The sequence below is a fragment of the Scyliorhinus torazame genome, chromosome 8, assembly GCF_047496885.1.
Source record: "Scyliorhinus torazame isolate Kashiwa2021f chromosome 8, sScyTor2.1, whole genome shotgun sequence".
In the NCBI taxonomy this organism is placed as follows: domain Eukaryota; kingdom Metazoa; phylum Chordata; class Chondrichthyes; order Carcharhiniformes; family Scyliorhinidae; genus Scyliorhinus; species Scyliorhinus torazame.
Genome location: NC_092714.1, coordinates 108417172 through 108443823, shown reverse-complemented (window position 1 = coordinate 108443823; position 26652 = coordinate 108417172). Strand labels below are relative to the sequence as shown.

The 26652-nt window shown below is 45.8% G+C and overlaps 1 protein-coding gene across 2 annotated transcripts in view; it reads right to left on the bottom strand.

Moving 5' to 3' along the window:
• The window catches only part of scaf4a (SR-related CTD-associated factor 4a), a 160194-nt gene extending 134982 nt beyond the window's left edge, over positions 1–25212 (bottom strand). For both annotated transcript variants that reach the window (XM_072513999.1, XM_072514000.1), the window contains exon 1: positions 24978–25212. In XM_072513999.1, the coding sequence (XP_072370100.1) occupies positions 24978–25007 (30 nt within the window). In that variant the 5' untranslated portion in view covers positions 25008–25212. The remainder of the gene's footprint in view (positions 1–24977) is intronic.
• Positions 25213–26652: the final 1440 nt, after the last annotated feature.

Below are 26652 nucleotides of genomic sequence, written 5' to 3'. Positions count from 1 at the left end.
ACAATTATTAAGTCCAGTTAGTTACTTTTCAGTTGCAGTAAGATCAAATATGTTTTTCTTCTCCTTATTTTTTCCTCTTTCTTTCTCACTACTCTGTTATGGCACTCGCTCTGGATTGAGCTGCGGCATGTTTCAAGTTGCTCACTGAAAAATTAACTGTCACCCAGTGCTGCCTGTTTACTCACCTGCTTTAGAAGGTTTTTTAAAGCCTTTATTAAAAGGTTTGCTCACCCTTCTGTAATTGTCTACGTAATTTGACTGCTTTTTAATCAGAATTTTTAACAAACCTCCACATTATGGAGGAGTCTTTCTTGCGCCACGCAGTTATTTATTCTCTGTCCCGCAGCCTCCACATCTGTTATGAAACTTTTCCAACAATTTCAAACTGTTTCATCATTCTGTTTTAGTGCATTTTTTCAGGTCAGACTGCAGTTTGCAATTTTCATTTCTGGAGTTTTTGGGATCCTTCACTTGCTACCATCATGTTGCATGCTGTTGTTTGTGGTTATCTAAAAAAGACGTGTGGAAGCATAGAGTCTGAACAGTAACTATTTACTGTAGAATGTAACTATGCAGATACACCAAACAGTAGTTTTTTCTTCAGTCCAAGCCACAAGCTGTCAACCTTCAGATTACTACCCAGTTATGTGAATGTCCTTACATCATGTAGGCTGCACTGTTTTCCCAGTCTCCCACTAACCCTTCCATCCAGAACACCCTAAAACTACACATGGAATTGGTAATTGGTTAGCAGGTTGGAAATAAACTACAAAGAGAACATTCTCTATTTGAAGAATGGGAACTGTGATGCTTCCCAGATTTCGGCACTGGAGCCTAATGAAGGAGGATATTTTATATCCAAGTTTGCAAATGGCATTAAGATGGCAGGCACAGGACCTCCGGTGGCATGGGCGGCCGCAATAACAAGAGCTCCCGCCAGTGGCCGCGATTCACGGCGATTTTGAGGAAATCCCCGAGTCTTCACGCGCCCCCCGACTATCGTCGGCCTTTGGGGCCGCCACGAGCAGCCAGCGGGGCCGGTGTAAAAACTGGCGAAGAACCCCGCGCGGATGTCGGGCGGCAGGGACGGAATTACGAGGAGGCCGAGGCGGCAGGCTCGTGGCCAGGGCACCATGTAGGGAGGGTGCTCCATGTCGGATGGCTCCCACCTAGGAAGGAGAAAGGTTGAAGCCTGGTCCCAGGTGAATGCAGAGGAGAAAGAAAGAAGATTTAAGGAAGTTTGGTAAAAGTTTTTGTTTTTCTCAAAAAAGAAGAATGTCAGATTGATGAAGGAGGGTGAAGGGGGAGAGAGGAGAAAGGAAATAAGATTTAAAAAAACAGTAAGCCGCTAAAGGATGCGAAAAGCAGCGTCGAAGAAAGGAGGAAACGCGGGTTCGCCGCCGAAGGAGAAGACGAGCAAAAGTGTTGACAGGATGGTGGAAGCCAAACTGCAAGGCGGGGCCGCACTACTTACGGTGGAGAAGATGACCGAGGTGATGGTGGTGGAGCTGGAACAACGTTTGGTGAGGTCCTGAGGAAAGAGATGGCGGTGGCAAAGGTATCGGCCGAGGTGAGAGAGCAGGGCGAGAAGAGGAAGGAGGTGGAGGAGGCCAGACATGACACAGCGACCAGGTCACCTCGATGGGGGACGAGCTGCGGAGGGTGGTGGAGGTTAACAGAGGACTCCGAGCAAAGCTGGAAGACTTGGAAAACCGCTCAAGGCGGCACAATTTGAGAATTGTGGGCTTGCCCGAAGGGACAGAGGGCCCAAGGCCAACGCAATACTTCGCTTAAAAAGTTGGCGGAGCTGATGGTAGAGGGTGAGAGCCCCACCCTGTACGAGATAGACCGAGCTCATCGGTCATTAAGGCCGAAGCCCGAAGTGAACGAGCCGCCAAGGGCAGTAATTATCTGCTTCCATGAGTTTTGCATGAAGGAGAAAGTATTAAGCTGGGCGAAGCAGGAGCGTGAGGTGCTGTGGGATGGTACTGCGGTTCGGATCTACCAGGACTGGGCGGTGGAGTTGGCAAAAAGACGAGCGGCGTTTGGGCGAGTGAAGGCGGCTTTGTACAAGGGGGTGCGGTTTGGTGTGGTGTACCCGGCAAAGAGAGTAACATATAACGCCAAAGACTTTTATTTTGAGACAGCGGATGCGTTCGTGAGGGAATAAGGCTTGGGACAGGCATGAAGAGCAGAACTGGAAGAGAGACTGTGGACTGTGTTTGAGCGGCTGGAAAATGTACAAATGTTACAACTTTCTTTTTACTGATTTGTATTGAAATTTACTTCTCTTTGCATTGTTACAGAGTTCAAGTTAATGGTGTTCTGTGTTGCGACGGTTAAATGTTATGCTAGTGAATTGTAGGGGTTGGATTGTTGGGTTTGTTTTGGTGTTTCTTTCTCTGGGACTGGGCGGAAGGGGGCGAGAGGTCTTGGCGGGAGGGGAGCCACCCGCGCTAGCTAACTAAAATCAGTTAGTGAACGGGGGTGAGGTGAGAGGAGGACTGTGGACGTTGGAGCCTGGATAGCAGGCTTCAAGGGGCCTACGAGGTGAGCAAGAAGGGGTGGAGGGATGGATATTTGGGGATGTTTTTGTAGGGGGGTTCTTGGGAGGGGGGGTGGGTTCGATGTTAACAATGGACAGGGGTGGGTCAGGCTTATGGGGTAGGGCCCGGTGGTATGGTGATGGTGGATAAGAAAGGTGGGGAGGGTTAGAGACCCCCAGTAAGGATAGTCACGTAGAACGTGAGAGGGTTAGGAGGTCTGGTCAAGAGGTCAAGGGTGCTTGCACATCTTAAAAGTTTGAAAGCCGATGTAGCAATGCTGCAGGAGACTCACTTGAGGGTGAAGAACCAGGTGAGACTTTAAAAGGGCTGGGTTAGCCAAGTGTTTCACTCCGGATTTGATGGAAGGGCTCGAGGGGTAGCGGTGCTGGTCAGCAAAAGGGTACGCTTCCAGGTGGAGAAGGTGGTGGCAGATCAGGGGGGTAGATATGTGATTGTGACAGGGGCACTGGAGGGGAGATTAGTGGCGCTGTTAAGTGTATACGGCCCCAATTGGGACGATGTGGGATTCACGAGGAAGGTGTTTGGGGCTATTCTCAACTTGGACACGCATGAGCTGATTGTGGGTGGGGACTGGAACTTGGTGCAGGCGCCACGGTTGGACAGATCACGGCCGCACTCGCTGGTCCCATCAGGGGCCCAGCCAGCGAAGGCGCTGGCTGGGCTAATGGTGGAAATGGGAGGGGTGGACCCTTGGAGGTTCCTGCACCCAAGGGAACGGGAGTATTAGTTTTTCTCAGCGGTCCATAAGGTATACTCGCGGATCGACTTTTTTGTGGTGGGGAAGGCTTTGCTGGCTGGAGTCAAGGGGTCGGAATACTCTGCAATTGCAGTGTCAGATCACGCTCCACATTGGGTGGATATGGTGCTGGAGAAGGGGGCAGCGCAAAGACCTGGGTGGAAACTGGATGTGGGGCTTTTGGGGAACCAAGTGTTCTGTGAGAAAATTGAAAAGGAATATGTAGGTTTCAATGTACGGGTGAGGTGTCGAAGGCAGTCGTCTGGGAGGCTCTAAAGGCGGTGGTGAGAGGCATGGTAATTTTGTTTCAGGCCAGGGTGGATAAAGAGAGGTTGGAGCGGCAGAGGGTAATAGATGAGATGTTGGAGGTAGATAGGAGGTATGCAGAGGATGGGGACCCGGCGAAGCTGGAAAAGAGGAAGGAACTACAGGCGAGCTTCGACTGTCCACCAGGAAGGTGGTGCGCCAACTGAGACGAGCAAGGGGTGCAGTTTATGAACATGGAGATAAGGCAGGTATGTTAGCAGGTCAGCTCCGGAGGGAGGCAGCGGCAAGGGAAATTCTTCAGGTGAAGGATAGGGCAGGGAAGTTGGTGGTGGTCCCAGTGCTGATTAACAAGGTTTTTGAGGAGTTTTATGAGAGGTTGTACAAGTCAGAGCCACTCGGGGGAGACCGTGAAATGCAGGAATTTCTAGATGGGTTGGAGTACCCGAGGCTAGGGGAGGGGGACAGGGCTACATTAGAAGGAGCAATAGTGGAGCAGGAGATAAAGGATGGGATTGGGAGGATGCAGTCGGGGAAGGTGGCAGGGCCGGATGGGTTTCCGGTGGAATATTATAAAAAATTTAAGGATAGGTTGGCACCCCTGATGGTGGGGATATTTGAGGAGGCGATAGGGAAGGGGGTGTTGCCGCAAACCTTGGGGCAGGCATCGATTTCCCTGTTACTAAAAAAAGATAAGGATCCGACGGAGTGTGGGTCGTATCGGCCCATATCACTTCTGAATGTGGACGTAAAAGTGCTGGCGAAGGTACTGGCGGGTAGGCTGGAGGAGTGCCTTCCAAAGCTGATAGGGGAGGATCAGACGGGGTTCGTGAAAGGGAGGCAGCTGTTTTCGAACATTAGGAGGGGTTTGACCGTTGTTATGGCACCGGCGGAAGGGAAGGAAACAGAGGTAGTTGTGGCATTGGACGCCGCGAAGGCGTTTGATCGGGTAGAATGGGGGTACCTGATGGCAGTGCTGGAGCGGTTTGGGATTGGACCAAGGTTTGTGAACTGGGTAAAGCTATTATATAAGGAACCGAAGGCGAGTGTCCGCACAAATAATATCAGTTCGAGATACTTTTCTCTCCACCGTGGGACGAGACAGGGATGTCCCATCTCCCCTGCTGTTTGCACGTGCGATTGAGCCGTTGGCCATCGCATTGAGATGTTCGGGAGCATGGAAAGGAATAGTGCCGGGGGGGAGAAGAGAAGAGATAGAGCATAGGGTGTCCTTACATGCCGATGACTTGCTGCTGTACATGTCGGAGCAGAGTGCGTCGATAGGAGGAATATTGGAGCTACTGCGGGTATTTGGGTCTTTCTCGGAATACAAGTTGAACCTGGACAAGAGTGAGTGTCTCAGCCGGGGGTGGGGGCGGGGGTGAAGGGGCTGCCATTCCGTAGAGCAGGGACTCATTTTAGGTATCTGGGGGTGCAGGTTGCCCAGGAGTGGGAGAGGCTTCGGAGGTACAACATCACTAGTTTGGTGGGGAGAGTGAAAGCCGATCTGGCAAGGTGGGATGGCCTTCCTCTGTCACTGGCGGGTCAGGTACAGGTGGTTAAAATGAACGTGTTGCCGCGATTCCTGTTTATTTTTCAATGCCTACCGATTTTCCTGCCAAAGTCTTTTTTCAGGGAGATTGAGGGAAGGATTACCTCATTCATATGGGGAGGGAAGGTGGCCAGAGTGAGAAAGGTGCTGCTAGAGGGGAAGGCAGGCAGGGGGTTTGGGTCTCCCAAACCTGTTGTACTACTACTGGGCGGCGAACGTGGAGAAAGTGCGGAGCTGGGTCAAAGGGGTTGATTCTCAGTGGGTCAGAATGGAGGAGAGTTTGTGCAGGGGGTCGGGGCTGAAGGCACTAGCAACAGCGCCGCTCCCGATAGCTCCAGGGAAATATTCGGAGAGTCCGGTAATAATAGCTTCATTGAAAATCTGGAGGCAGTTTCGCCAACACTTCGGGTTGGGTTTAGGGTCAAGGGAAATGCCGATTCGGGGGAGCGACAGATTTGAGCCAGGGAGCTGGGATGGAAGTTTTCGGAAATGGGAAGAGAAGGGGATTAAGACGCTAAAAGATTTGTTTCTTCGGGGTCGGTTTGCAGGATTGAGGGAGCTGGAAGCGAAGTATGGGCTAGAGCAGGGAGAAGTGTTTAGGTACATGCAGGTTCGGGATTTTGCCAGGAAGGAGATACAGAGCTTCCCAGAGGAACCGGCCTCCACATTGCTGGAGGTGGTGTTGTCGACAAGGGGACTGGAGAAGGGGGCAGTGTCAGCGGTGTACGGAGCTATTCTGGAAGAGGATAAGGCACCACTGGAAGGGATCAAAGCAAAGTGGGAGGAAGAGCTGGGAGAGGTTATAGAGGAGAGGGTCTGGTGTGAGGTGCTCCGGAGAGTGAATGCCTCCACCTCATGTGCGAGGTTGGGGCTGATACAGCTGAAGGTGGTATATAGAGCGCACCTCACGAGGGCGAGGATGAGCCGATTTTTTGAAGGAGTAGAGGAGGTGTGTGAGCGTTGCAGGGGGCCGCCGCGAATCACATTCATATGTTTTGGTCCTGTCCAAAGTTAGGGGAGTACTGGAAGGAGGTGTTTAGGGTAATTTCCAAGGTGGTGCGTGTGAAACTGGACCCAGGTCCCCAGGTGGCCATATTCGGGGTGTCGGACCAGCCAGGGTTGGAAACGGGAACGGAGGCAGATATCATAGCCTTCGCCTCGTTGATCGCCCGAAGGCGGATCCTGCTGGGATGGAGAGCAGCCTCTCCACCCAGTGCCCTGGCGTGGCGGGGGGACCTGTTGGAATACTTGACCCTTGAGAAGGTTAAGTTCGAACTGAGGGGAAGCTCGGAGGGGTTCTACTAGTCATGGGCACTATTTATTATGCACTTTCAAGAACTGGATAACATCGAACATTAGTTGGGGGGCTGGGTGGGTGGGAGGGAGCGGGGGCCGTGTAGATTAAGGGTGACTACGGGTAATTCCGGATTCCTTTTTGTCATTTGTTTATGTAAACATGCGGGCTGATGTTTGGGGGTTGGTGGGCGGCTGGGATCGTTGTTATTATGGGGATTGACATATCTTGCTGATTATTGTTTATTGTTGATGGGTGTAAATGTGGGAGAAAATGTGAAAAAGGAGAATAAAAATATTTTTTTTAAAAGATGGCAGGCACATGAAATTGCAGAGATGAAAGCAGAAAGTTATAAATAACTTGGGAATATTAAGCCATTGATTGAGAGGTGAGGTAATCCACTTTGGACCTTAGAAAATGTTCTATGGCAAGAGACCTACAAACTTTGCAGCAGCAATGGGATTTAGGTGTTCATGACTAAAAGCTAGTGCACAGATACAAACAAAAGCAACCAGAATGGCTAGTGGAATGTTAGTCCCTACTCAAGAGGATTAAAAACGAAAGGAAGGGATGGCAATCTGTAAATAGAGGGTTGCAATGACATTCTCTCCCTGTGGTGCAGGACCTGATTACCACAATGCAAGAGCAGACAACAGGAAGTTTGCTCATTGATGCTCATGGCTCTAAACCCAAGTACCTTCTTGGCCTACCATCTTCAGACATTTCAAAGACCTTCCCTTCACCATAAGATCACAACTTGACGATGCTCATAGAGGATGCCAAAGTGCAGCTTCAATCACAATGACAGGCAACAATTCAGCGTGTACAATCTAGAAGATGTACTGCAGCAACTTACCAAAGTTTCTTTGACAGTATCTTCCAAACCCACAACCTCTACCACCCAAAAGGAAAAAGCAGGTGATGCATGGGAACATCATCCAGCTCCCGTTCAAGCCACACGTCATCCTGGCTCGGAACTATATTGTCTTTCCTTCAGTCTTTGGGTCAAAATCCAGGAACTCCCTTCCTGTGGGTGTATCTGCACCACATCGACTACAGCGGTTCAAGGCAGCGGCTCAACATCATCTTCTCAAGGGTAAATATGAATGGGCAATATATGCTGGCCTAGCCAGCAACGTCCACATCCCTTGAAAGAATGTCAGATAATGATAGTTCCCAAAGTTTGTAAGTTATACAATTTCCCCAAACATGATCAGAATCATCATATCCTAGTACTTCAACATTGAATAAAGGTACATAAAGACATGACGGCGGAGCTGGTCAGAGTTGATTGGTAAGGTAGCTTAGCAGAGAAGACAGTACAAAGAACAAAGAAATGTACAGCACAGGAACAGGCCCTTCGGCCCTCCAAGCCCGTGCCGACCATGCTGCCCGACTAAACTACAATCTTTTACACTTCCTGGGTCCGTATCCCTCTAGTCCCATCCTATTCATGTATTTGTCAAGATGCCCCTTAAATGTGACAATCGTCCCTGCTTCCACCACCTCCTCCGGTAGCGAGTTCCAGGCACCCACTACCCTCTGCGTAAAATACTTGCCTCGTACATCTACTCTAAACCTTGCCCCTCTCACCTTAAACCTCTGCCCCCTAGTAATTGACCCCTCTGCCCCGGGGAAAAGCCTCTGATTATCCACTCTGTCTATGCCCCTCATAATTTTGTAGACCTCTATCAGGTCGCCCCTCAACCTCCTTCGTTCCAGTGAGAACAAACCAAGTTTATTCAACCGCTCCTCATAGCTAATGCCCTCCATACCAGGCAACATTCTGGTAAATCTCTTCTGCACCCTCACGAAAGCCTCCACATCCTTCTGGTAGTGTGGCGACCAGAATTGAACACTATACTCCAAGTGTGGCCGAACTAAGGTTCTATACAGCTGCAACATGACTTGCCAATTCTTATACTCAATGCCCCGGCCAATGAAGGCAAGCATGCCGTATGCCTTCTTGACTACCTTCTCCACCTGTGTTGCCCCTTTCAGTGACCTGTGGACCTGTAGAGCAGCAATGCCAAGAGTTTCGGGGGTTTATTCAGAGAGGCACAATAGAAATTCAGCCCAAGAAAGAGGAAACGTGCTAAAGGGAGGGCGAGGCAATCAGAGACAAGATAAAAGCAAAAGCATACAATGTGGTGAGGATTAGGAAGCCTTGAAAAGCAAGCAGAGGACAACAAAAAGCAATCCGGGGTGGGGGTGGGAGATGAAATATGAGTGTAAGCTAGCTGGTATAATAAAAGTACAAAATACAAAAGGTATGAGCCAAGAATGGACAGCGGACCACTGGAAAACGAGGGTGCAGAAGCATCAATGGGGACCAAAGAAACGGCAGAGGGACTGAATAGGTACTTTGCATCAGTGTCCATGGTGGAAGACATCAGTAGCATACCAGAACTTCAACAGTCAGGGGACAGAGATAAGTGCAGTGCCCTCACCAAGGAGCAGGTGCTAGGAAAGCTGAACGGTCGGAAGGTGAAGGGACTACACCCCAGGGTTTTGAAGGAGACAGCTTAGGGAATTGTGGAGGCATTGGTGCCGATCTTTCAGGAATTATAGGTCAGTTAGCAGATTTCAGTCGGTGGTAAGATTTTAGAGTCCATTATTAAGGGCGAGATTGCATATTGGAAGTGCCTGGTAAAATAGGACTGAGTCTGCACTGTTTCATCAAGGGGAGGTCATGCCTGACAAATCTGTTAGAATTATTTGCGGAACGGGCAGCACGGTGGTGCAGTGGTGAGCACTGCTGCCTCACGGCGCCGAGGTCCCAGGTTCGATCCCGGCTCTTGGTCACTGTCCATGTGGAGTTTGCATCTTATCCGCGTGTTTGCATGGGTTTCGCCTCCATAACCAAAAGATGTGGAAGGTGGGTGGATTGGCCATGCTAAATTGCCCCTTAATTGGGAAAAATGAATTGGGTACTATAAATTTTTTTATTTAAAAAAATAATAATTCCTAGAGGTGGTAACAAGGAATTTTGTCAAATGAGAGCCAGGGGACTTGATCTGTTTAGATTTCCAGAAGGCCTTTATACGGTCATAAGGCTGTGAAATAAAACATGAGCCCATGGTGTTAGGGGCAAGGTACTGGCACGGTGGAGGATTGGCTGGTTGGCAGAAGGCAGAGTGTGGTGATAAAAGGGTCTTTTTCAGGATGTTATCCGGTGACTAGTGATGTTCCGCAGGTGTCTGTGTTGGGACCACAACTATTCAAGATACACATTAACAATCTGGAAGATGTAATTGAGGGCATTGTTTCTGAATTTGGAGACGATACAAAGATATGCAGAGGGACAGGTAGTGCTGAGGAAGCGGGGAGGATGCAGAAGGACTTGGACAGGCTAGGAGAGTTGGCAAAGTGGCAGATAGAAAACAATGTGGAAAAGTGTGAGGTTATGCACTCTGGGATGAAGAATAAAGGTGTAGACTATTTTCTAAATGGGGAACGGCTTCCGAAATCTGGACCACAAATGGACTTAGGAGACTTGGTTCAGGATTCTCTGTGGTCAACATGGAGGTTCAGTTGGCAGTTAGGAAGGCAAATGCAATGTTGGCATTGATTTTGAGAGGGTTAGAGTACAAGAGCAAGAATGTACTGCTGAGGCTGAATAAGGCTCCAGTCTAACCTCATTTGGAATATTGAGCAGTTTTGGGATATGCCGGCCTTGGAGGGGGCCCAGAGGAGATTTAAAAGAATGATCCCGGGAATGAAGGGCTTATCATAGGTGCAGATGAGGACTCTGTTAAGTAATGGGTTAAGAGACATTGCAATTAGTTGTCTCATTTATGTTAAGTATCCATTAATTGACACTGATATGTAAAGGGGCTTCAGGTGGCCTGTCAGGTGGTGTGCTAAGAGTTTTGTGCAGAGGCTGTGGAAGTGAAATAAATGGTGTTTGGTGAAAAGGAACAAGAACTTTAGACTTCATTTAACAGCAACTAAAACATCTAACAATGGTAGCAGAGGATGGTTGCTGTGCAAATGTGAAGGTTTGAAAGATACAACTTTTCCTGATCAAACCAAGGAGTGAGTGAGAAGGAAAAAAAAAAGATACATGGCTGAACCCAGGATAAAGATGGCTGGATATGACTATCCTCCCTTATTTTCTGAAAGGGAATCGTACGCCCAATGGAGAAGTGCAGTAGTTATGTGGACTAAAGTAACTGCTTTGGGAAAGAGAAAACAAGGTATGGCATTGGCTCTTTCTCTACAATATGGCAGTAAAATCCGAAACAAAGTGCTTTCTGAGCTGGAACTGAAAGTTAGACTCAGAAGGTGGTCTGGAGACTTTATTACATTATATGGCTAAGATTTATAAGAAAGATGACTTGTTAAGTGCTTATGAAGCATGGTCGAATTTTGATAAGTTCCAGAAAATGGAGGATATCTCCATGGAAGACTATATAATTGAATTTGGCAGACTATATAAAAGGCTGCAGAAACACAATCTGGAATTTCCACAGTCTGTGTTGGCCTTTAAATTACTTGACTGTGCTAGAGTGGGCAACATGGATAGGCTCCTGGTTTTGACAGGAGTTCAGTTTACTGATAAGGATACCTTATTCAAACAGATGACAAAAGCTTTCCAAAAGTTCCTGGGGAAACATTCGATTCCGATGGCTCTGATGACCCAAATAGGTCAGCCTGCAATAAGGCAGAATATGGAAGATACACTAGTAACAGGATGGCGAAATCGTATGGCTACGAACAGGGCTCAAGACTACAGACGGAGACCGAGTCAAGGAAATTATGAAGACAGAAACCCAGTTAGAACCTACAATAGGAAGATGAACCCCAGAAATGCACGGGGCATGATAAATCGATGTTTTCAATGTGACTCTCAATACCATTATGCTTTAAACTGTCCAACTCGTTACGATAGTGTTTGAAGCGACACATGACACGGAAGAGTCAGAAGAGGAAAAAGATAGTGACCAGGAAGAAGGCATTGTCCTATTGACAAGCAGTTTTACGCCGGTAATGAGGGTGTTGGTTGCAGAATCCTTCAACTTTGCTGTATTGGACAGTGGCTGCACATCTAGTGTGTGTGGAATTGACTGGTTAAAATGTTACCTGGACTCTTTGAATGCTGAAAATCGTAACAAGGTTAAGGAATTTAGAAGTTCCACAAGTTTCAGGTTTGGGGATGATAATACTCTGAAGTCGTTGAAAAGAGTGGTGATCCCTTGCAATATTGCCGGAGTGAATCATTTCATTAGCACGGATGTTGTATCAAGTGAGATAACTTTGCTTCTGAGCAGACCATCGATGAAGAAAGCACACATGAAAACTGGATATGGAACAGGATAAGGCAACAGTTTTTGGAAAGACGGTGGACTTACAATTTACAGTCGAGACACTATTGTATTCCATTACTGACAGAATTTTTCAAGTAGAGTGGTTAAGGATGTGTTAATGGCAGTTGAAAATGGGACTTTAGCTGATAAAAAGCTTGTAGTATTAAAACTGCATAGGCAATTTGCACATCCGTCTCCTCGGAGGCTGAAAAATTTATTGAAGGATGCAGAGGTAAGGGATGACGACTATACTAAACTGATAGAACAGGTAAGTGACCGCTGTGAAGTTTGTAGGAAGTACAGAAGGGCACCAGCACGACCGATAGTAACCCTACCTTTGGCCAGGGATTTTAACGACATTGTGGCCATGGACCTTAAGATCGGAGATAAAGCAAATATATTTATTTTGCATTTTGTAGATTTAGCAACCAGATTTAGTCAATCAACGATTGTACGAAGTAAAGAAAAGAGAGTAATTCTGGATCAAATCATGGAAAAATGGATAGGGACAGGAATGGGTCCACTGGCAAAATTCCTTACGGACAAAGGGGGAGAATTTGCTAATGATGAGTTTAGGGATATATGTGAAAATATGAATATCAGAGTTATGAATACGGCTGCAGAAAGCCCATTTAGTAATGGTGTCTATGAAAGAAATCATGCTGTCATCGATGACATGCTTCGGAAAATTTTGGCAGATCGACCAAATTGCAGGCTAAATTCAGCTTTAGCATGCAAAGAATTCATTGCAGATGGTTGGGGGCTATAGTCCTTATCAATTAGTGTTTGGTAGAAATCCTAAAATTCCGTCCATTTTGGATGACCAGCCTCCAGCTTGGGAGGGGACTACAATTAGCTCTGGTTTTGCTGAACATTTAAATGCATTACATAGCAGTAGAAAAGCTTTTTTGGAAGCAGAAGTCTCTGAAAGAATTCGCAGACCTTTAAGATGCCGTTTTTCAGCAAGGAGACATGGTATACTATAAGAGAGACAATTCTAATGAATGGAAAGGCCCAGGGAAGATCATAGGCATAGATGGCAAAACAATTATTTTGCAACATGGTAATCAAACTGTTAGGGTCCATTCATCAAGGATAATGGGTACAGATTACAAATTTTCAAATTTAGACAGAGCAGACAGACATGACGAGGAACCAGAGTCATCTGGTACGCATGTGTTACAGAACTATGAGGACCAATTAACTGATATAGACAGGGTTTCTGTGGAGGAACACAACACTTCTGGTGAATTAAAACAGGCCATTTTTCCGAAAGGACAACTGCCAAACGTTGGTACAAAAGTGACATTCTTGTCTGAAGGGTCTAGTCAATGGAAGGATGCAACTGTTATTAGTAGAGCAGGGAAGGCCACTGGAAAGTATAAACATTGGTTGAATGTACAGCATTCAGGGGGAGGAGTCAAGACAATGGATTGGGAAAACGAAGCTCAAAAATGGCACAGAAACGCAGTGCCAGTTCAGATAATACATCGGATAGTGAACAGGTCCGCACGAAAAGGTTGAACTATTGAAAGGACATCCCACAGCAGAAGGGAAAGATCCAGCAGCAGCAGTACAGAACGAGATACCAGGCGGGAGAGGGGACGTAGTTTGTCAAGATCTCGGAACATGAGTAGGACTACGAATACTAATAGGAGTAGAAGCCCACATGCACGTGAGATTTTGGTGGCTTCAAATAAATTAGATGAAAAAGTTATTAAAGAAGCTAAACAGCAAGGATTGCATAGTTGGAGTGAATTTGGGGTATACAGGGAAGTACCGGATAGGGGACAAAGAGCTCTATCCCACAGATGGATTTGCACGGAAAAGGTTCTTCCGGATGGAACTTATAAGGCAAAGGCCAGGCTCGTGGCAAGGGGATTTGAAGAAAACTTAGAAGATCAGGATTTAAGGGTAGATTCACCTACAGCAGGAAAGGTTATTTTAAAGATCTTCTTGGCTCTATCAGCCACAAAGGCATGGGAATGCAAATCTATTGATATAAAAGCTGCCTTTTTGCAGGAGCATCAGCTCCAGAGACATTTTTCTCCGTCCTCCTAAAGAAGCGTTGGCCAAACTAAAAATGCAGGAGTGTGTTTTGAAGTTCCCGTTTTTAGGTGACCTTAAGCACTTGAAACTCTGTTTATAGTGATGCATCCTACGCAAATTTATGTGATGGGGTTTCAAGCGCAGGAGGTTTTATAATTTTCCTTTTGGGGAACAATGGTAAATGTTGCCCACTTTGTGTGGGAAACAAAGAAAATAAGGAGAGATGTAAAAAGCACTTTGGCTGCTGAGACGTTAAGCATTGTAGAGGCGGTGGATATGGCTTTTTATATAAGTATGATATTGACAGAAATTTTGGGATTAGGGTAATGTACCTATTGTCTGTCACATTGACAATAAATCCCTGTGGGAAAATGTGCACTCTACAAAAAGTGTCAATGAAAAGAGGTTATGGATAGACATCGCAAGTTTGAAGCAGATGTTGGATAGAGGGGAAATAACAAAAATTAAATGGGTCGACAGGAGCTATCAACTGTCAGACTGTTTTACGAAAAGAGGGGCGAGTTCACAGAAACTTTTTGTAGAGTGCACATTTTTCCACAGGGATTATATCCAAAAGTGTCAATGAATGAAATGAAAATCGCTTATTGTCACGAGTAGGCTTCAGTGAAGTTACTGTGAAAAGCCCCTAGTCGCCGCCTGTTCAGGGAGCCTTGGTCTGCTTTAAAAGCCAGCGATTTAGCCCAGTGAGCTAAACCAGCCCCTGCTGGTTTATGAAAAGAGGTTATGGACAGACATCGCAAGTTTGAAGCAGATGTTGGACAGAGGGGAAATAACAAAAATTAAATGGGTCAACAGGAGCTATTAACTGTCAGACTGTTTTACGAAAAGAGGGGCGAGTTCACAGAAACTTTTGGATATTGTTAATGAAGGGCGCTTGTTTCTGTGACTTTTTTTTTCTTTCTCGTCCAAACAAAAAAAAAGGGGGAAATCATGTGTGTTTTTGAGTTTCTTGAAATTTTGTTTTCACCTAATTATTTTTTTTCTCCAAGGGGAGAGAGACTGTTAAGTAATGGGTTAAGAGACATTGCAATTAGTTGTCTCATTTATGTTAAGTATCTATTAATTGACACATATGTAAAGGAGCTTCAGGTGGCCTCTGTCAGGTGGTGTGCTGTTAAGAGTTTTGTGCAGAGGCTGTGGAAGTGAAATAAATGGTGATTGGTGAAAAGGAACAAGAACTTTAGACTCATTTAACAGCAACTAAAACGTCTAACAGACTCTGGGTCTGTACTCAATGGAGTTTAGGACGATGAGAGGGATATCCTTGAAACTTACAGAACACTGAGGGGCATAGAGTGAAGATGTTACCACTGGTAGGAGAAACTAGAGCACAAGGGCACAGACACAGACAAAAAGGACTTGGTATGGGATTAGAATAGATACAAGACCAGTGTATGCACGATGGATCAGACCGAAAGGATGATACTTTAAAACTGAGACAAGGATGAATTTCTTCAGTCAGAGGGTGGTGAATTTGTGAAACATATTGCCAGAGAAGGCTGTGGAGGCCAAGTCATTAAGTGTCTTTAAGTCCAAGATAGATAGGTTCTTGATTAATAAGGGAATCAGGGGTTACAGGGAGAAGGCATGAAAACGGGAATGAGAAACATATCAGTCATGTTTGAATGGCAGAGCAGAACCAATGGCCTAATTTTGCCCCTATATCTTATGAACAAAGCAGCACAGGAACAGGCCCTTCAGCCCTCCAAGCCTGTACTGGTCATCATACCACCCGTGGTCAAATCCCTCAGCACTTCCTAGTGCCGTATCCCTCTATAAAAGAATGATGATCTTAGAAAAGATAATCTTATGATTCTAACTATTTACCAAACGCTTAACTGATTCGGTCATATTATCACTACAACTAAAAGAATACAACTAATGCTGGGTATTTTGCAGCAAGTGATTTACTTCCTAATCCCGCAAACAAGATTCATGTCAGGAATGTGACAATGGGTGTAATTATAACACACAACAAAGCAGATTTTTTTTGGCACCCTGAACACAGTTCAATATCAAGCCCTCCATCGTTGGTGCATTGCAGCACATACAGCATTCAGAACACATTGCAACAACTGCTCAAAGCAACTTTGGTAGCCCTCCTTGTTACATACCGTTCTGATATAACATAGGTCTCCATGATTTCATTGACACTAAAAGAACCAGATGAGAAGGGGAAGGACCACCGCCACCTTCTCAAGAAAACTAGGAATGAGCAATAAATGCAGGATTGCTAGCACCAGCCTCATCCTGGGATGGAACTTGAATGGTGCCACAAAATTAAAAACATTCACCAACAATCTGTCATTTGTTATGATCCATTATCACCAAGGACTGTAGCCCACAACGGTTATGACATATTTAGACAAAGTAGTTTTAACTTACACCACAAAGAAGCAATTTTATCCATCGCGCATACATTGGTCTTGTATCTATTCTAATCCCATACCATGTCTTTTCTTTACATGTTATTTAATTATTGCTTTCCAAATAATTAGCAACACACTTTTGAAATATTTTAATGACCAACACAAATGGCCAGAGGCAAAGAATCCCATGTTCTCCGCATACTGAGAAACATCTCGAACACCCCATTTTATGGAGATGCCAGCGTTGGACTGGGGTGAGCACAGTAAGAAGTCTTACAATATCAAGTTAAAGTCCAACAGGTTTGTTTCAAAACACCAGCTTTCGGAGCACTGCTCCTTCCTCAGGTGAATGAAGAAGGAAGGAGCAGTGCTCTAAAAGCAAGTGATTTAAAACAAACCTGTTGGACTTTAACCTGGTGTTCTAAGACTTCTTACTGTGCACACCCCATTTTAGTCTTCCAGCAACCTTCCTAGACCTATGCTCCCCATTATTGATGCAGTCAGGAAAAACAATTATTGATGCACTAGTCAGGAAAAACAATCTTTCAATATTAACCAACTAAATGTTTTTTGCAAGCCTCCAATAGTTAATGTTAATATTATTCCAATAATGGGAATTCAGAACTGTACACGCAGTTCTATAAGTGTCCAAATCTATATATTGCACAAGTACTCACTGAACAGTCAGAATTTTGAAATGTTCGCACCATATGACCAAACACCATAAAACTAAATAGAATTGTTAAATAATCATCTGGATCCTTAATACCTATAATTCATTCGCAGATATTGGTACTACTATGCATACTTTTACCTAAACATTTCTTGCAAACTTTAGTTCCTTTAAATAAATGTTAAATTAATGAATACATGCTTGTTCCTGTGGTATACACCTTTGAGGAATGAATATACAGGTGAGGTTTACATATGTCACAGATATGTACAACCTCCTGCCATGCTACTTTCACCCCCTTATTACCATCACCATTTCTGTCACTTAATCACTGCCATTGGCACCATCCCGCCGTGACAAAGTGTTTTAAACATTAGTGGATAGAATACGAATTAAACTATTGTAATGAACAGTGAAGTTCCAGCCCTGACAAGAAACAAAGATCTGTAAGATAGACAATTGCACTTGCTTGCAATTCTATCTTTAATTTTTTTCTGGGTAGTCTGAACTCCATGACCGCAGATGTAACTAGATGGCCTTCTTCGCACAACTGCAGGCCAAATTGTGTCAGTCTGAAATCTCAGCAGTTCCTACACATTACTGGGCAAAAATGGACTGTGCACACTGAACAAAAGTTCCCTCTGCCACCTCAAATTGCCAAACCAGAAATTCTTTGAAGCAACTCTATGGAAAGGAGAAAAATATCTATGGTACTGCAGTTTTGAAAATCCAAACTTAAATGACTCAGATAATCCATTTTGGTAGAAGGAACGAATGTGCAGAGGATTTCCTAAATGATTAAAAATTAGAAAGTGTTGATGTACAAAAGGACCTATGTGTCCTTTTCCATAAGTCACTGAAGGCTAGCATGCAGGTGCAGCAAGCTTTTAGGAAGGCTAATGGATGCTAGTCTTTATCACAAGAGGATTTGAGTTCAGAACAGTGAGGTTTTATTTCAAATGTCAGGGAGCTTGGATAGACTGGAGTACAATTTTCTATAGAATTTGTCGTACAGAAAGAGGCTAATTGGCCCATCGAGTCTGCACCAAACCTCTGAAGATCACTCTGCCTATGCCCAGTCCCTGCACACCTTTGGATATTAAGGGTCACTTTTAGCGTGGCCAGTTCACCTAAACTGCACATCTTTCCCCTTACTGCAGAAAATATATTGCCATAGAGGGTTTTTAAAGATTCATTTATGAGATGTAGGCGTCGCTGGTTGGTCCAGCTTTTATTGCCTATTCCTTGCTGTCCTACATAAGGTGGTGGTGAGTTGCCTTCTTGAACTGTTGCAGTCCCCAAGGGACACCCACACCGCTGCAGTCCGAGACTTGGGTATATCCATAGTACTGTCAGAGAGGGAGCTCCTGGATTTTGGCCAGTGACAGTAAAGGAACGGCGATATATTTCGAAGTCGGGTTAGTGAGTGACTTGGAGGGGAACCTCCAGGTAGTGGGATTCCCAGGTGTCTGCTGCTCTTGTCCTAGATGGTCGTGGGTTTGGAAGGTGTTGCCTAAGGAACCTTGGCGAGTTACTGCAGTGCATTTTGTAGATGAACATTTTGCCGCTGTTCGTCAGTGGTGGAGGGATTCAATGTTTGAGGAAGGGGTAGCAATCAAGCGGGCAGCTTTGGACGGTGTTGAGCATCTTGAATGTTGTTGGAGCTGCACTCATCCAAGCTAGTGGAGAGTATTCCATTACACTCCTGACTTGCACTTTGTAGATGGTGTATAGGCTTTCAGGGGTCAGGTGGTGAGTTACTCGCCTTATGAATTCCTAATCTTTGAACTGCTCTGTCTGGTAGCCATAGTATTAATATGGCTAGTCCAGTTTCTGATCAATGGCAACCCCCAAGGATGTTGATTATGGGGGACTCAGCGCTAAAAATGCCATTAAATGTCATGGGGCGATGATTAGATCCTCTCTTGTATGAGATAATAATCTTTATTGTCACAAGTAGGTATACATTAACACTACAATGAAGTTACTGTGAAAAGCCCCAAGTCGCCACATTCCATCGCCTGTTCGGGTACACAGAGGGAAAATTCAGAATGTCCAAATTATCGAATAGCACGTCTTTTGGGACTTGTGGGAGGAAACCGGAGCACCCGGACGAAATCCACGCAGACACGTGGAGAATGTGTAGACTTGGTCATTGCCTGGCACTTGTGGTGCGAATATAACTTGCGACTTGTTAGCCTAAGTCTAGATATTGACCAGGTCTTGCTGCATTTGGACTGCTTCATTAATTGAGGAGTCATGAATGGTGCTGAACACTGTGCAGTCATCTGCAACTTCCCCACTTCTGGCCTAATGATGGAGGGGAGATCATTGATTCAGCAGCTGAAGATGGTTGGGCCTGGGATACCACCCTGTGCAACAAAGGTTCATAAAACATGTTCTCGGGATTAGATCTCTTATGAAGAGATTGGACAAACTGGGCCTGTAGTCTCTCGAGTTTCAACAAATGAGAGGTGATCTCACTGAAATCTACAAAATACTTAAAGGAATACAGGTTAGATGTAGACAAGATGTTTCCCTTGGTTGGGGAATCTAGAACAGAGGACAACATTTCAAAAGAAGGGGACCACCTGGGACCTACACAAGGAGAAATATTTTACACAGGAGTTTGTGAATCGTTTGAACTCTCTACCCCAAAAGGCTATGGGCGGCACGATAGCACTGTTGCTTCTCAGCGCCAGGGACCTGGGTTCGATTCACGGCTAGGGTCACTGTCTGTGTGGAGTCTGCACGTTCGCCCTGTGTCTGCATGGGTTTCTTCCAGGTGCTCCGGTTCCCCCCCCCACAAGTCCTTAAAGACGTGCTGTTAGGTAATTTGGACAGGCGCCGAAATGTGGCGACTAGGGGCTTTTTACACTAACGTCACTGCAATGTTAATGTAAGCCTACTTGTGACAATAAAAATTCTTATTATGTGGTAGCTCATTGTGTATGTTTAAAGCAGAGATTGATGGCTTTCTGATTAAAAGTAACTTAAATGATTATGGGGATAGTTGTGAGTAAAAGACATTGAAGTATCCAATTGTATGAAAATAGAAATTGGAGGTGGCCATTTGAATCTTCGAGCCTCCTCCGATCCAATGGCAGAGCAGGTTGGATGGACTGAATGGTCTACCCCTGTTCCTATAGGGAGGGTCCACCAATAATGGTGTGAAACAGAGCAAAGACAAAGTGTGTTGGGGGGGGGGAAGAGAACTCATTTTCTCCCTTTAAAGTAATATTAGGAGCCAACTGGACACACCTTGGATAAAGCAGCAGGCCACTGAATTGAAAGTTTTCATTCTGTGTAAAATCAGCATGATTTTAAAGTAACAGTGTGGGCCCCAAGTCAAAGTGCTCTCATTAAGAAGCGGAGTCACCCAAACAGCTCAAAATGCTTGAAAACCTGTGTTGGAATCTATCATCAAGGAAGAAATAGCGAGGCATCTGGATGGAAATTGTCCCATTGGGCAGATGCAGCATGAGTTCATAAAGGGCAGGTCGCGCCTAACTAATTTAGTGGACATTACCAGTGCGGTAGATAATGGGGAGCCAATGGACGTGGTATATCTAGATTTCCAGAAAGCTTTTGACAATGTGCCACACAAAAGGTTGCTGCATAAGATAAAGATGCATGGCATTAAGGGTAAAGTAGTAGCATGGATAGAGGATTGGTTAATTAATAGAAAGCAAAGCGTGGGGATTAATGGGTGTTTCTCTGGTTGGCAATCAGTAGCTAGTGGTGTCCCTCAGGGATCAATGTTGGGCCCACAATTGTTCACAATTTACATAGATGATTTGGAGTTGGGGACAAGTGCAATGTGTCCAGGTTTGCAGACGATACTAAGATGAGTGGTAAAGCAAAAAGTGCAAAGGATACCGGAAGTCTGCCGAGGGATTTGGATAGGTTAAGTGAATGGGCTAGGGTCTGGCAGATGGAATACAATGTTGACAAATGTGAGGTTATCCATTTTGGTAGGAATAACAGCAAAAGGGATTATTATTTAAATGATAAAATATTAAAACATGCTTCTGTGCAGAGAGACCTGGGTGTGCTGGTGCATGAGTCGCAAAAAGTTGGTTTACAGGTGCAACAGGCGATTAAGAAGGCAAATGGAGTTTTGACCTTCATTGCTAGAGGGCTAGAGTTTAAGACTAGGGAGGTTATGCTGCAATTGTATACGGTGTTAGTGAGGCCACACCTGGAGTATTGTGTTCAGTTTTGGTCTCCTTACCTCAAAGGACATACTGGCGCTGGAGGGTGTGCAGAGGACATTCACTCGGTTAATCCCAGAGTTGAGGGGGTTGGATTACGAGGAGAGGTTGAGTAGACTGGGACTGTACTCGGAATTTAGAAGGATGCGGGGGGGGGGGGGGGGGGGGGATCTTATAGAAACATATAAAATTATGAAGGGAATAGATAGGATAGATGCGGGCAGGTTGTTTCCACTGGCAGGTGAAAGCAGAACTAGGGGGCATAGCCTCAAAATAAGGGGAAGTAGATTTAGGACTGAGTTTAGGAGGAACGTCTTCACCCAAAGGGTTGTGAATCTATGGAATTCCTTGCCCAGTTAGGCAGTTGAGGCTCCTTCATTAAATGTTGTTAAGATAAAGATAGATCGTTTTTTTAAGAATAAAGGGATTAAGGGTTATGGTGTTCAGGCCGGAAAGTGGAGCTGGGTCCACAAAATTGAATGGCGGAGCAGGCTCGAGGGGCCAGATGGCCTACTCCTGCTCCTAGTTCTTATGTTCACCAATTCCCAGAAATTTGATTTCATTGAATTACTCTCAGAATGGCTGTACAACAATGCTCCAATGGTTCATCGCCATTTGAAGTAATTCATTTCTTCCGCATTTGTTACAACGGCCATTAAACCCACCATAGTTTGTCTGTAGAGGAATCAAGTATGCCCCAAACGTCAAGATTAAATTATTCCATGGTGTTTATCTCCACAATTCTAAACTTGCCTTTAATTATTGTGAAAATCAGTCCCTAATTTAATTTAGAATTTATTTTGGGTAAACCTCTTTATACCTTAATAACATCACTTCCAGCTTGCTTCCTTTCAAGTTCCTTCAGTATATCCTCTTAATCAAGGCACTCACACCTGGGAATCATCTTTAATAACTTCCCCTCCCACTCCTGCATTGTTACGTCTGGTATCCCCCAAGATTCTATCCCTGAATCCTATTTGTCATCTACATGCTACCCTCAACAACATAATTTGAGAACAATGTCAGTTTCCACATGAACACCAATAGTAACCAGCTCTACCTTGCCACCTATCTCTATCCCTCCACTGCTTACCCGACATCCAGTGCAGGACGAACAAAACCTTTCTCCAACTAAAAATTCAGAAACCTGAAGCAATTGTCTTCAGTTCCAATGCAAACTCCATTCCACCCACATCTTCCCTCTCACTCGCATCTTCCTGACAATTAACTAATCCTTGCAATCTTGCTCGCACGTGTGGCCCACGAATGGGCTTCCAACCACATTATCCAAAACCCTGCTGCCCAGATTAAGTCAGTCCCATCCACCCGATACTAGTGTTCCAAAAGTGGCTCCTAGTTAAGCAACACCTCGATTTTAAAATGCTTATCATTATTTTCAAACCCCTCCATGGCCTCACCCCTCACTATCTCAGCCAGCACCACAACTGAGATATGCACTCCTCCGATTTCAGTCTATTGAACATCTCTGATTTTAGTCACTCTACTATTCGTGTAATCATGCTTCCAGTTGCCAACGACGTAAAGCTCCCCAAACTTCCCCACTTATCTTTCTTTTAAGATGTTCTTCAAAGCCCTGCTCCTTGACCATGCTTTTGATCATCTGCCCTATATGTTGTGGTTGGGTCAAGTTTTGTTTGTTAACATTCCCGTGAAGCACCTTCAGATGTTTTACTATGTTAAAAGGTGCTATATAAATTTCAGTTATTAGCTCTTCGCTGAACTGCCTCGAGTGCTTGAATTTCTCATTTCTTACTGATCAGGTTTGGGATGTAACATCCAAACTGCAGTCTGGCTACATCACATTCAAAATTTGATATCACTCTTTTTTAAATCATTAACACGGTGTAGGTGTCACTGGCAAGGCCAGCATTTATTACCTACTTCATATTGCCCTTGAAGGTGGTGGTGAGCTGCGTGCCTGGATACAGCCAGAGTGGCTTGCCAGGTTATTTCAGAGCACAGTTATGGTCAAATATATTGCCGAGAGTCTGGAGTCATACATGGACCACGCAAAGGCAGTTTTCCTTCCTGAAATGTCAATAATAATCTAGGTGGGTTTTCATAACAAGGTAGCTTCATGACTCGATTGATACCATCGTTTTTTTAAAATCTAGATTGATTTGTCGTAATCGGAGTTTAAACTCTGTAGCTGTTTGGTGGAATATGAGTTTACGTCCCTGGATTATTAGTCCAGGCCTCTCAATTACTGATCCAGTAACATAACCACTATGCTACTGCATCCTCTAACTGTTTTGGCTATTTAGCTCAACATTCAATTGCCTAGTGACTGCTGATTTGTATTGTTGGATATGTTTAATGTCAAATCTATTGATATACACTCGTACATCTCTCTCTACTTTTCCCTTGTACTTTCTCAACACCGTTAATTTTCACCATTTACTACTTTCCCTTTCCATGCATAGTTTACACTTTTCTGCATCACATTTCACCTGCTACTGTTTTGATTAATTTGCACCCATGATATTTTTGGTTAAGCAATTCCAGCAATAATAAATCATGGCACATTTAATCCAAACAGAGGAGATGTGCACCAAAAGAATATATATTTAGAAGAATTAAAAAAACTTACAAGTTTTAGCTTTCTAGCTATACAATTTGTAATGCACCCTACACTAAAATTCATGTTCTGAGTGGGAGGTATATATCAGATATGGTCATAAGTTGAACACCAGAACTTCCTTCTAATTGATTTTAAATGTAGAAGAAAATCAGTCCTCCCGTTGCATTTCAACTCATCTCAAGGTGCAGATTTAATATGCATTAGTCCATCCATTTTATAACACCAGCTTATAACGAAATGTATTGGGGTCAATTTTGGAAATAATTGTAAGCCACCCTTTTCACTTTGCTGTTAGAGGGATTTCAATCTGGGAAGAAAGCTGGAAAGTGCTGCCCAAATCAAAGGGAAGAAGTGTTTTAAAACAGACTTCTTGCCAATTTAAAAAGTACTTGGCAGTCTTTCACCATTTCAAACTAAATTTCAACGCATTTCATCTTCACTGAATGCTGGAAAACTATTTTTTTTTTCAAATATTTTAAATGAAAAATGCCTGCAGTGAAGCACTACTTTTTAAAGAGGTCGTTTTCTCCCCATTCCCATCAGATAATATTGATAATGGCCGTGCGAGAGGAGAATGCGTTACGGGACGTAATGCAGTAAATTCGCCTTCAAAGGACGACGCGTTTGAACTAACAAACGGTGTAAATAGTAGAACGACAAAATCAACTAAACAAAAGCAGGGCTGGCTTTACTATTGTTAAAAACCAAAACATGTGAATTCGGGTCGATGGGGTGATTGGCGCGACGCCCTCGCGGAGCAGCCTGTGGGCCCGCAATCCAACCTCCCGTAACCGCGCACAGAGCGGAGGGGCATTGTCCTCTCTGTTCGGCCTGACACTCAAACTCACCCGGGGGTTCTCGCCACAAAAAACAGGACAACCTAATAAGGAGCAAGTAACCCCCCCCCCCCCCCCCCCGCCCGGCTTGACCGCGGCCACAGCGCTCGGCTGCAAAACCGCACTGCAAAACTGGGGTCCGGGTCTCCCCACTCTCCTCCCCCGATGTCGGGCTGCCTCCCTGGACCGTGACACAGGAGCTTCAATAGAAATAACGCAAACGCCTGAGTAGGCCCGGCCCGCCGGCCGCCATGGCGCACCGCGCTCACCCGGCCGCCTCCATCTTCTGATTGTTAGCAAACATCGGGCCTACCCCCTCAGCTCCTCCATTTGGGCGGGTTGTCGCGGACCAATGTGGGAGGGGAGAGAGGGTAAAGCGGGTGGAGAACAATGCTCAGGCTCGGCTGACAATTTCCCCGCTTCCACCCAGAGCTTCTTCCAGCGGGCAGAATAGAGAAAAGGCCAGCCGAGCGGCTCCTACTCTGACTCACCTCGTCGTTAAAGGCGTTGACGGCTTCCATGCTGCCGGTGCCCGGGGAAGGGGGGGAAAGGGGCACCGTGCTCTACTTTTGTCACAGATCCGCGCTCCGCTGCGCCTGTTTGCGGCTCGGCTCGCCCCCGGCCGGTTCCTGTGGCTCGGCTCCCGCTCCGCTCTCACCTCCAAAGCGGCTCCACACGCGCCTCAATCAACATGGCGGCGGCTGCACAACATCACCGCACTGCCTTGTGGGAGTAGGTCTGGGGCAGGCAACCGTCCGCTCGGTGGGAGAGTGCGCATGCGGAGTTCGCGGGCCCCCGGGGGGGGGGGGGGGGGGGGTGAAAACGCGCATGCGGCGTCTACTATGTGTCCAAATGGGAGCTTCTCTATCCCATTCTTCAGTTCTTTGACAAAGGGTCATCTGGACTCAAAACGTTGGCTCTTTTCTCTCCCTATAAATGCTGCCAGGCATGCTGAGATTTTCCAGCATTTTCTCTTTGGTTTCAGATTCCAGCATCCGCAGTAATTTGCTTTTACATTTTTCTTCAGTTCTATCTTGCAGGAGGCACAGTTCATTAATACTATTGTCACAAGAACCCCCAATTCCCCCAACTTTGAAAATAATGATTCTGACAGTTTCCTGATTCTCAATTTTGTGATCTACTAAATCTGCAACTAAGTCGGCATTTTATCTCAGCTACACAGTGTTTAGCGGGTGATGCGACCATCAATTCACTCGAAGACACGTGGAGAAGTAAGCCGTGGTTTTAATCAGCTTAGCACTGTGCCTGCCTGCGACCGGTACAATACTGAAGGCAGTCCCGCAGGTCAGATGCTCTTATACTTCCTCTAAAGGGGTGGAGCCAAGGGCGGAGCTCATACATGCCCCAACATATCCCCCTGTGGGTGAAGCCACACAATGGCCCATAGGTGGAGCCCACAGGGTTAATAACATAACATAATACAGTGCAGTGGTGAATTATCAGTAATTATACATTCACCCCCTGTTTAAAAACATGAAGTCCGGCGGGGGTGACGGGCTCATAGATACAGTCGGTCCGGTGCCCGGATCGTACGTTACGACCGCCGAAGCACTGGTGCTGCAGCCGCTTCGGGTGGCTGTGGAAGTGGGTCCAGAGCGGGCACAGGCGTGGACTCCGGGAGCGGCTCTTCCTGAGCTTCATTCCTGTGGACTGGTGCGGCGAGTGGGAGGGAGCGGGGGAACCATATAGGGGTGGGGGCGCTGAACATAGGAGATAGGAGGTTGGATGGGACATAGTGTGGGGGATGCAGTAGTGGTAGTGGTGGTGGAGCCTGCGGGCGCCAGGTCCCGGAGGGAGACAGTATCTTGCCGGCCATCGGGGTGTTCAACATACGCATAGTGTGGGTTGGAGTGCAGGAGCTGGACCCTCTCTACCAGGGGGTTGGTCTTATGGCTCCGAACGTGTTTTCAGAGGAGGACTGGACCTGGTGTCATCAGCCAGGGCGGAAGCGAGGCCCCTCAGGTAGCTCCCCTAGGGAAAACAAACAAGCGGTCATGAGGAGTCTGGTTTGTGGCCATGCAAAGGAGGGACCTAATAGTGTGGAGCACATCGGGGAGGACCTCCTGCCAGTGAGAAACTGGGAGATTCCTGGACCGTAGGGTCAGTAGGACGGTCTTCCAGGCCGTCGCGTTCTCCCTCTCCACC